This window comes from Mustela putorius, unplaced genomic scaffold (genome assembly GCF_011764305.1).
Source record: "Mustela putorius furo isolate JIRA1106 unplaced genomic scaffold, ASM1176430v1.1 tig00000407_pilon_pilon_pilon, whole genome shotgun sequence".
NCBI lineage: Eukaryota > Metazoa > Chordata > Mammalia > Carnivora > Mustelidae > Mustela > Mustela putorius.
In genome coordinates, this window is record NW_025421373.1 from 16321190 (window position 1) to 16332694 (window position 11505).

The window sequence follows — 11505 nt, forward strand, 5'->3', positions numbered from 1 at the left end:
AAGATCTTAGCTTTCTTATGCCTTCCTTCTGTAGTATTAGTGTCAAAAGGGTATTTGAGATTCTGCTAGCAACTTCTCCCAGAAGATATTGTAATGAGTTTGAAGTAGGTATTTCTAAATGTCAGTTTAATAGACTTGCAACTTCATAATTAAATTGCATCATCACTTTTAATATAAAGGTACACCTAAGTTATAACTTCTTTTTTAGCAACAAATGTTTGCTTTTCAATACCCTCGAGAACTATTGCAATAAATCCAAATAAGTATTTTTCCAGTTCCTAGCAGTAATAGAAGAGTGAGTCAATGAATTAGAGTATCTGAAATGAGCTTAAATTTCTAGAAATTCAGGTGTCTTTTTCAGCAGGTATTTAGTGATTACCCACTAGGCACAGGTATTGAATGATTGCTGAGGATTAAAAATGTAACAGTTCCTTTCTTCAAGTTGCTGAAAGATTAGTAGGTATGGACTCATATTGAAATACTGAGTTATAATTCAAAGCAAAATTTAAATACAATTCTTAGGTTTATTTATTTATTTATTTATTTTTAAGACTTTACTTATTTGGCAGGGAGAAACACAGCGAGAGAGGGAACACAACCAGAGGGAATGGAAGAAGAAGGCTTCCCGCTGAGCAGGGAGCCGGATGCGGGGCTGGAACCCAGGACCCTGAGAGCATGACCTGAGCCAAAGGCAGATGCCTAAAGACTGAGCCCCCCAGACGCCCGTTTTTCTTATTATTGTGTTTTTTCCCCCCAGTTAAATCCAACTAAACGTATTGTGAATTAGGGGAAATTATTTATGTATCTAATTAGCATATGGAATTATTTTTCCAAAGATTAGTAGTGGTGACCTATGAGTGATACGTGCATCATTTAACAAATAAGAATGTATTAGTAATAAAACATGTTAGAACGCTATTTTCAATACATTTAAATCCCAGGAACTAAGACAAGAGCTGGGGTGTGCTACACCCAAGTGAAATCAGTAAATTTAACTAGAGTTCAACTAGAGGGGCTAGAGGTTCCGGTGCAGAACATTCCTAAATGTTTTTGGGCAAGAGGTCTGCGTCGAGGTCGGAAGAGCAGCCTAGGAGGCAGCAACCGGAATCCCCACTCCTCCCGCCAAGGTTTGCGGAAAAACTACAGACACTCAAACCCTGCTTCGGTGTACAGAGCCTCCCGGGCGCTGGAAACTAAGTTGGAGAAGGGATCTGATTGGCTAAAAAATGAATGACGCAACGAATCTCAGGCCCACTCAGCATCGGCCTGCCCAAGCCTGGCTCAAATTCCGCTTCCAATTGGTCCTTACGCACGAGAGCCGCGACCTTTCCTGAAATTAACCCCTGGGTCGGCAACCCCGAGCAAAGATGGCGGCGGCCAGGTCTTGCCGGCTGGCGCTCCGCGGGCCGAGGCTGTCACTGCACACTGCGGCCCAAGCCGCCGTCACGGGTCCAGAAGTGACCGGCCCCGAGGTCACGGCGGCCCCCGTCGCGCGCTACCCGCCGATTGTGGCCTCCCTGACGGCCAAGAGCAAGGCGGCACGGCAGCGGCGAGTGGAGCGGTGGCAGGCGACGGTGCACGCGGCCGAGTCGGTGGACGAGAAGCTGCGAATCCTCACCAAGATGCAGTTCATGAAGTACGTGGTTTACCCGCAGACTTTCGCCCTGAACGCCGACCGCTGGTATCAGGACTTCACCAAGACCGCGTTCCTGCCGGGCCTGCCGCCGCCGCCCGCCGAGCCCGCCGAGCCCGCGCCCGCCCTGGACCTGGCGGCCCTGCGCGCCGCCGCGTGTGACTGCCTCCTGCAGGAGCACTTCTACCTGCGGCGCAAGGGGTGCCCTCCGCTCTACCAGGAACGGGAGGCTCTCGCCTCGCCCTTCCTGGATCAGCTGGTGGCCACCCTCGTGGGCCTGCTCGGCGCGCACAACCCCGCCCTGGCCAGCGCCGCCCTCGGTGAGTCTTGGGGCTGCGACGCCGGGCGGGGAAGGAGGCGGACTGTTCATTTCTTTCTGCGTCGTTCATTCTCTTTCTAGGCCTTTCGCGCCTCGCTGGGTGCCACCAGGTTTAGTAGCGGCCCCTGCACCAAGAATCTGCAGACTGGGTTCGCTCGGGGCCTGCGCCGCCGCTTACTAGCCGCACCGCCTCCCACGGCTCCAGTCTTTGGTTCCGCGCTGTGCGGGTCCGGTCAGTCGGAACCGGAGAGCAGTCAGTGTTGGGCAGAAGGGGCTCTCGGAGGGCGGGGCGCACCTGAACTTGGCTTTTGGCCCTTCCACCGAAAAGCTCCATGACTGTATGTCACTTCATGAACCTCTTTTAGGTGAAAGCGGTTTTTCTCATTCTTAAGATGACAGTGACGGAAATAGTACTTTCTCGTAGAAGCGTGACATTAAAAGTGATACAGATTTAAATACGTAACAGTGACTCGATGCTTCTTAGGTACCAAGGCCCCTCCCAAATTTTTATAGATGCCGAGCGATTTAATCCTCACAGTAACCGTTTATAGTAGGTAGGGCGTTTATATTGTTTTATCAGTGGGAAAACCAACCTGAGGTGCGGAAAGGTGAAATGACCCTGGTCAGAGAGCCTGTCGGTGGTGGGTAGGAGTTCAGGATTCAAACCTAGCCATTCCCAGGAACCCGTCGGCAGCTTCTATTAACTGCTCAGTGGACACGTGAAAAATTAATGGACGGTTTTAAAAATCAGTGTTTTTCAAGACGGGATCCGGAGAGAGACAAACCATAAGAGACTCTTAATCTCACAAAACAAACTGAGGGTTGCTGGGGGGAGGGGGAATTGGTAGAGAGGGGTGGGGTTATGCACATTGGGGAGGGTATGTGCTATGGTGAGTGCTGTGAAGTGTGTAAACCTGGCGATTCACAGACCTGTACCCCTGGGGCAAATAATACATTATATGTTAAAAATAATAACTAATAAAAAAATTTAAAAATCAGTGTTTCTGAGGCATTCATTACTTTATATATACTGCCTGGTAGGTGTCTTAGTAAATATTTATTGAATTAATCTACAGTTATTATAACTGTAGATGTGTGCTCAACTGAGTCCTGTAGTGTGTGTGCATGTTACTTCTGTCTCAGTTGGGAAGGAAGTGGTCTTCAGAGAAGTCTCCTGGATTTTGACTACTCCTGTTGGCTTAGGAAAACTTGACTTTGTTAAGATCCAGATGACTCTTCTCTAAACTGGAGGTGATGACAGCTATACATACCTTTGATGGTTATTGTGAAGACTGATTTAGTAATTCTGAGCCCTATTAAAAACTTTTTTATTTCTGCTGAGTAATGTTCCTGTTACATTTATTCTTAACTGTTACAGTGTTTAGTGTATGATGTATGGCACAAGTAGACAATAATTGTTTGAGTTTAATATTTAAGTCAGTCATTTAACTTAAATCATCATGTCACCCAGACTTTATCTTACATCAAGGAGTAATTTTTGATAATTTTTAATTTGCACAATTGTTCTTAAGTTCTGTATTGCTGATATTCTAATAATAACCAAATTTATCTAAATGATTAAATAAAATTTTGAATATCTTTTGATAGATTGTAAATGCCCGGTTCACTTTTACTGGTTGCGAGGTGAAGAAATTATTTCTAAGGGTCATCGGAAAGGTCGAGTTGATGCTTTGCGATACCAAATAAATGATAAACCGCACAACCAGATTCGAATATCCAAACAACTCCCAGAGGTAAGGATTTATTGCACATATATCAGCTGGCATCTGATGAGGAAATGTCATAGGCAGCCTAGGTCATGGGCTTAAGAAAGTAAAAAGTCTTGGGTGGATCCCTTTTGAATTTCTTGCGCATACTTCTCATCCCAAATTCTTTTTCAGCTTTTTAACCTCTTACGGTATGTATAGTCCTCAAAGGTCAGGTAATCATTTTTAAGCAGGATTAAGGCATCAAGTTTTTAGGACTGTACATATCTTTTCTTTTTCTTACTCAAAAAATATTGGGCACTTGGGTGGCTCAGTCAGTTAAGCGTCTGTCTTCAGCTTAGGTCATGATGCCAGGGTCAGTCCTGGGATCCAGCCCAGGGGGCTTCCTGCTCAGTGGGGGAGCCTGCTTCCCCTCGCCCTCTCCCTTTGCCTCTCCCACCATCCCACGCAGCGTGTGCTCTCTCTCAAATAAATAGTAAAATCTTTAAAAATATATATAAACAATTGGTAATAGTTATGGTTGTGATTTATCATAGACTATAGTACCTAATCGTAAATCAAGGCATTTTTATAATTGTGAGCTCTTCACAATTCTTTCAGAGAAAATAACTATATTTTGAGTGCTGTATACAGACACAGGCACATGTTTTCTCCAAAGGTAAATATCTGACAGTAAATACAGACAGTAAATATCTGAGGCTGTGGGGGTCCATAAGTCTGTTGTTGCAGCTCTTCATCTTAGTTCTTAAATAATGTAACAGCAGTTGTGTCCCATACATAAATGAATGTGCCTGACTGTGTTGCAATTAAACTTTATTTGTACAATCAAGTGGCTGGCTGGATTTGGCCCATCAGTAGATGGTAGTGTTAACAAATCATTTCGTAAAAAAACATCTCATTTTAAGACTTTTAAGTGTGTTAAGAACGTGAGTTGGGATGTCTGGGTGGCTCAGTCGCTTAAGGGTATGCCTTTGGCTCAAGTTATGATCCTAGGGTCCTAGGATTGAGTCCCACAATGGGCTCCTTGTTCAGCAGGGAGCCTGTTTCTCCCTCTGCCTGCTATTCTCCTTGCTTGTGCTCTCACTCTCTCTGACAAATAAATAAAATCTTTGAAAAAAAACCAAAAAGCAAAGAATGTGAGTAAAATATGTACATTAGTACTGGTGTTGTTGTGAATTCATTTATGACTTTTCATTTTCTTGAAGTTTGTGCCCCTGGATTATTCTGTACCTGTCGACATCCCTGTTATAACTTGTAAGCCAGACAAACTTCCATTATTCAGACGACAGTATGAAAATACCGTATTTATTGGTAAGTTTTTCTTTTGAAATATTTTGCCATCAATGTATCCAAAGGATCCTGTGCATATTTAAATAATTAATTCTTGATGACCAAAGCTCAGATAGTTTACAAGCAGTGCAATTTATAAACTGAGGTGGTTGTAACATGTTTGAAAATTGGGAGAAAAATATTCTTTTAGCTCACCATTTAAAAATCTTAACTTGTTTCTACTAAACTAGCAGCATTTAACTTTAAAAAATAGTTTTTGTTTATGTATTAAGCTTTGTTGATTTATTATGTAGAAAAAGTAATTTTTCCTTTTTCACAAGTAAACCAATGCAGAGCCAGATTTGAGGCAGTGATTGGCTTTTCTGTAAAAGTCTTCTGTTTGTGCCACACACTGTGGTAACCATTAGGAATATAAAAATTAATAAGGCCTGATGTTTGGCCTTGAGTAGCTTATACTTTTGCTGTCTTTTTGTCTGTTAATTCCTAGCTAACTTAAAGATTTTAAGAAACCAGCCTTTTATTGTCCTCCAGGTGTATTTTATCAGTGCTTTCTGTGTCGCTGTGCTCTTATAGTGTAAATTGTGGGAACTTTTGGTTGAAAAGATTTACTTTACTACTAAAGTCAGGAATATGAGCATTTCATGAAATATTGTCTCTCATTTCCCTTACTTGGAAATACAGTATAAATTTTTTTTTTAAATTAGGAACAAGGTATGTAATTATTACATTAAAATGAAAAAGGAGACTGTAATGAAATGTTTGTATCGTTTGTAGAATAAGACAAGGAAAATGCCATAGCTCCCAATGATGAATAAAAGGTTTGAAAAAACTACATAATAGGGAATTTTAAGAAAACTTTACATAGCATTCTTTTGACTTATCCTGTATCATCATAGTGGACTTGATGATGGCAGGTTTACTTTTCACACGAAGTTTAACTTCATTATAATCAGTGAAATAAATAACAACCTTCCCACTTGTGTATTTCGAATACTGATTACAGGACGTGTAGAGGAGAAAGGTGGGTTTGAAGCAGAGACTAAGGACATGTGCTCCAGATGTTCACATGCAGATTTCATCTGAAATGTTTTTATTTTACTCTTCAGGCTCAAAGACAGCAGATCCATACTGTTATGGTCACACACAGTTTCATCTGTTACCTGACAAACTGAAAAGGGAAAGGCTTTTGAAACGGAACTGCGCCGATCAGATAGAAGTTGTTTTTAGAGCTAATGCTATCGCAAGCCTCTTTGCTTGGACTGGAGCACAAGCTATGTATCAAGGTAAAACTAATTTTATGGCATTGTTCTTGGAAGGCATGCGTGACATTTTAAGAATTTAGTGGTTTCTTTGGGTTAAGTGTAGGTTGAATCTTAACATTTTGAAAACTTGCAGTGACACAAAACACAGTTGTTTTAAAATTTACGATTAGAAATTTTACATTTGCAGTTGGCAGGTGGTGTTTAAATAGTTATTTTGATCTTTTACTTTGATCACTTTTGTGTGTGAATGAATTTTTTTCTGATGGTCTCAAGCGGGTGAAAGACTAGCCACCTATCCCAACTCTGTAGATGCTCGCAGCTTTCTGAAGCTGGAAAAGGAAATGCTTTGATGGGTTAAATTTTCTTTAAAGGCTGTATCCAGGATATGGATTAGAAGATTGTTTATTAGACATTCAGTAAATAGTGAATTCTTTCTAGTAACCAAGCAGTGTTAGCCTTGGAGATGTAATGTTGAATGACGAAGGGGATCCTGCTGTCTTGGAGCTTATAGTGAGGAGAGTTAGAGATAATAAACACGTCGTGTTTTTAGCTAGTGGTAATAGCACAGAGGAAATATACTACATAAGGGATAGAATGACTTACTGTGTGCGGGTATAAATGAGATATTGGGCCGAATTTATTTAAATAGAGAAACTCGGGGTGGTCTCTAAAAAAATGGAGAAACTCGGGGTGGACATTTGAATGAAGACCAGACCTCTAGGAACAGCCTTTAAGTGTTTAAAGAAAATAAAGAAAGGGAGGGGGAGAATAATGGAGGATGAGATTAAAGGAAACCAGAGGCCAAAGCTCAGAGGACTTTGAGAGCCCATTGTGAGGCATTTGGATTTTATTACAAAACCTGAAGTAATGAACTGTAAGTAACCAGATTGATCCTATATGAGTTCTCAGGAGGAATTTAATATAGATTTAATTGTTTTCTAGGCTCACCCTTTTTTGCCGTGTGTGTGTATGGAGAGATTTTATATATATATATAAATATGAGCCTAGAAAACAATTAAATCTATATTAAATTCCTCCTGAGAACTCATATAGGATCAATCTGCATATATATATTTATATATATATATGTACATTTATATATATATGATTTAATCTTTTACTCACAATTTTTTCCTTAAATGGAGAGAATCAGAACAGGATTAGACAGAAGCAGAAGCAGGAATCTTTCACAAAAACATTAGAATGGCACTGTTTCTGCATTAAAAATAAAGTGCTACTTTTTTTCCTATATTTAATTACAAATGCTAACAATGTTATTCATTGGCTATCTTCATGAAGGCTGATAGAAAGGCTGTTAGAAAGTATGAGGGAAGAACATTACTGCTTGGCCCTGGCAGTGGGATTTAAAAGTGTTAAAGCCAGTCAGTCTAGAGCAAGAAGTAGCCAGAAAATTTGAGTAGTAAAGGTATTAAAGGCATCCTGGAACCTATGACACAAGATACACAAGGCAAAATAACAGCAGCTCATAAAGCCAATTTAAAAATATGTAAAGGAAGAATAGAACTTGTCTATGGTACTTGATCGCAATCCTTAGAGAGTCCATTTTTTTTCCTGAAGGGTTTTTTTTTTTTTTTTTTTTTTTGTAGATTTTAGTGAAGTAAATGGCCGTAATGGTTATTGGGTGCTAGATGCCACTGGTACCGGGAAAATGAGTGTATTTGGACAGAGTTAGTACCAGATGTACGGGAGATCTGCATTGATAGAACTTGCTGCCTTTTTTTTTAGATGAAGTGAGTTAAGCTGTTGAAGAGCAAAGTTGTTGAGAATATGTCTTGAGTTTGGGGATATCATAAGGGAGCAAATCATGTTTCATGCAGAAATAGAATACAGGATTAGAATGGAGAAGATGAGGAAAACTTGGAGATCTTAAGGAATTTGTAGGTAAGATATTTAGGTTTTAGGGGATATTTAGTACCCTCTACTGTGTAAGTGTTTCGTTGCGGTAAAATGTATTCTATGTATAAATGTCAGTATAACTCTTTTCTGTAGGGTTTTGGAGTGAAGCAGATGTTACTCGGCCGTTTGTCTCTCAGGGCGTGATCACAGATGGAAGATACTTCTCCTTTTTCTGCTATCAGTTAAATACTTTGGCACTGACTGCACAAGCTGATCAAAATAACCCTCGTAAAAATATATGTTGGGGGACACAAAGTACGCCTCTTTATGAAACAATTGAAGATAATAATGTGAAAGGTTTTAATGATGATGTTCTACTCCAGATAGTTCACTTTCTACTGAACAGACCAAAAGAGGACAAATGACAGCTGTTGGAAAACTAAGAAGAAATAACTGATTCAGGACTTTGGGAATACTTCAGTTTCACTGAAGGGAAAATAAAAGGAATTTCAATAACGAGACTGGTCAAATGCATTGTTTTGAGACAGATATTTCTTATGTTAACCTGTGATTTCCACCTCTTACTCTTCTCAAACTACACACTGAAAGACTTAATTTTAAATAGAGTATGTTGATTTTAAGGTAATTTTATTCATAATGACCAGTTGGTGAGACCAGTTGAGCTATCCGCAATATTTGGTATTAGTTGCTTGTGATTTTGAAAGGAATGGAAGGACAGTAATTCAAAGTTTGAGAATAAGTAGACATGTTATATTTTTCTTTTTTGTTTTTAATTTTTTCATTGATAAATGATACAGTTTCAGAGTCCTGCTCGAACTACTCTAAAACTGTTCTATCCTTGATGGAACAATATTTTGCAAGTATAGGTAACCAAGGCCCAGAGGAGTTAAGTGACTTTTCCACAATTTCACAGATGATTAATAATATAACTGATGAATTAAATGCAACTTATGTTCTTAGCACTCAGAGATAACGTTAACAAGTACAGGACTGTTGTTTAGTGTCCGCACCTAACTCTTGGCACAGGGTACTCAATAAATATTTGACCCGGGGGCACCGGGCTGGCTCAATCAGTAGAGTGTGCGACTCCTAATCTCAGGATCATAAGCTCAAAGCCCATGTTGGGTGTAGAGATTACTTAAAATCTTTAAAAAAAATAAAAATAAAAAAAGGCAATGTTAACATACTTCCATTCATGTTTTGCTCTATCCCAAAGATGAGGAAACAGGTTCACTATTTCTCAAAATCAGTTGCCAGTTGGTAAAATTGTTAAATCTTGTTGAGAATTTAAGATTCCTTCAAACCATTTTTAATGAGAAAAAAGAATTACCTTTGTATAATCATACTAACTCTTTATTTTATATAACCTTCTGTTGTGCATATTTAAAACACTCCATTAGGTACTATAGTCATATGACAGATAATCTTTGTTCTTTCCTTCCTTCCCTCCTGACCTCCCTCTCTTACTCTCTGTCTTTCAAGACAGAGGCCACAGTTACATTGATCGATCCTTAGCTAGAAGCCTAGGGATTATTGCCCTAGATGATTGCCAAACTGAAGGAATAGCATCTGAAAGATGTTGTTCAGTTCAGCCAAAGTCTTGCTTTGCAAGACACTGTACTGTGTTCCATTTTTAGCACATTATTTTCAGTTTACCCAGAAAGCTGTGTCCTTTCATACCACCATTTGTTTATTTAAGCAGTTTCCAAAGCTTAGAATACTGTTCTTTACCTTTGGTCCTGTCTGTTCAATCCGTGTATTGCTTCCGCATTCATCCATGATGGAAAAAGGCAGATGTACAGAGAACCACCACCAAGCTCCAAGTACTTGGTATTTCTCTTAAAGTCAGCTTTCACTTTCTAACTCTTTGCATCTTGGGCAATTTGAGTTCCCATCCTTTATTTCTGCTCCAAGAGTTCAAGGATTAAATGCATATGAAAGTGCTTTTAAAATTCTATATAATGGGGCGCCTGGGTGGCTCAGTGGGTTAAGCCGCTGCCTTCGGCTCAGGTCATGATCTCAGGTTCCTGGGATTGAGTCCCGCATCGGGCTCTCTGCTCAGCAGGGAGCCTGCTTCCCTCTCTCTCTCTCTCTCTGCCTGCCTTTCCATCTACTTGTGATTTCTCTCTGTCAAATAAATAAATAAATAAAATCTTTAAAAAAAAAAAAATTCTATATAATGAAAATATTTGGGATTCAGTTGAAATACCATTGCTTTCCTGAAGCTGATTATATTTCATTCATGTTTAATTGTCCCATCCTTTGAACACTGAAACCTCTAGTAGCACCTGTTTCATTCTCTTGTAATAATTTTCCTCATTCCAAATGGAGAACACATCCCACGTATGTACATACATACATATCATAATACAGGCCAGGACCTTGCGTAGTGCTTACTAAATTCTAGAGCGTGGTCTAGATGGTTTACGTATATTAGCTCATTTAATCATCAGAAACATCCCAGGAGCTAGGTACGATTTCCCTTCTGCAGATGAGTTAACAGGGCACAGAAAACCCAACAACTTCCTGAAGATCATATAGCTAGAGTGCAGCAGGGTTGAAATTTGAGCCCTGGTGATCTGACTCCAGAACTTTCTTAAAACCACTCTGGTGTATATTCTTTAATAGTACACTGTAGATATCAGTGTTACAGAAGTACAACAGTTACATAAATCTAGATACAGGATGGGTTCATACTGAACAGTATGAATCCTGAAAATGTGTCTTGGCACAAGTGGCATTTGAATTGGTTCCTGATTGGTGGCTTTTTCCAGCAGGAGGACAGTAAGTGGGTGGAACTGTGAGTGAAGGTGGAAAGCTGCAGGATGTGCTTGGGAAATAGGCAGTAACTTCATTTACGCAAGTTGCATGTGGCCTAAAAGCAGTTGGGGAAAGCAAAAATTACTTACCAAGAAACAAAAATCTAACTGGGCTCACACTTCTACATAACACTGAGCGTTAGGAGACAGTGTAGCCCTGTCAGACTTCCAGAGGAAATTTACAATGAGAAATCTAGGACCAGCCAAGATAATTCGCAATGTAGAACAATTGAAGAAAAAAAGTCAGAACCCAAGTCACAAGTTTATGAAAGTGTACTGCGATTGATTAGCAAATGATAATAGGAGGAACCAATGAATGGAGCTATAAAATTGAGTACACAAAGTCATACCAGGCAAAATTAAGCATGAAGCCAAGTTAGCAGTATTAATTACAAGCAGTTGAGGGCAAAACCAAATTCCAGTGTTAAAAGATCATTAATATGTTGTAGATTGTTATCAGTATGCGGAATGTTGATGTAAATCTTAAGTTGGAGTAACTAAAAATAAGGAATAATTAGTAAAATTGACTTAAGAAATTTTGGTACCTTAGAAAAAAGTTTTAAAAATGGGATAGAAC

At 39.7% G+C, this 11505-nt stretch overlaps 1 protein-coding gene across 1 annotated transcript; it reads left to right on the forward strand.

The window, feature by feature from the left end:
• Positions 1-1321: 1321 nt before the first annotated feature.
• On the forward strand, positions 1322-8604 carry MRPS30 (mitochondrial ribosomal protein S30). The gene is made up of 5 exons (XM_004737912.3): positions 1322-1953; positions 3561-3706; positions 4885-4990; positions 6076-6252; positions 8242-8604. Exons 1-5 carry the CDS (start codon positions 1368-1370, stop codon positions 8511-8513), a joined length of 1287 nt encoding a protein of 428 aa, XP_004737969.2. The 5' UTR covers positions 1322-1367; the 3' UTR covers positions 8514-8604.
• The last annotated feature ends 2901 nt before the right edge of the window (positions 8605-11505 follow it).

Coding starts and splice junctions, on each gene's coding strand:
- MRPS30 (XM_004737912.3), top strand. CDS start 1,368: ATGGCGGCGGCCAGGTCTTGCCGGCTGGCGCTCCGCGGGCCGAGGCTG. Junction 3,707..4,884: donor TATCCAAACAACTCCCAGAG/GTAAGGATTTAT, acceptor ATTTTCTTGAAG/TTTGTGCCCCTGGATTATTC. Junction 6,253..8,241: donor AGCACAAGCTATGTATCAAG/GTAAAACTAATT, acceptor TCTTTTCTGTAG/GGTTTTGGAGTGAAGCAGAT.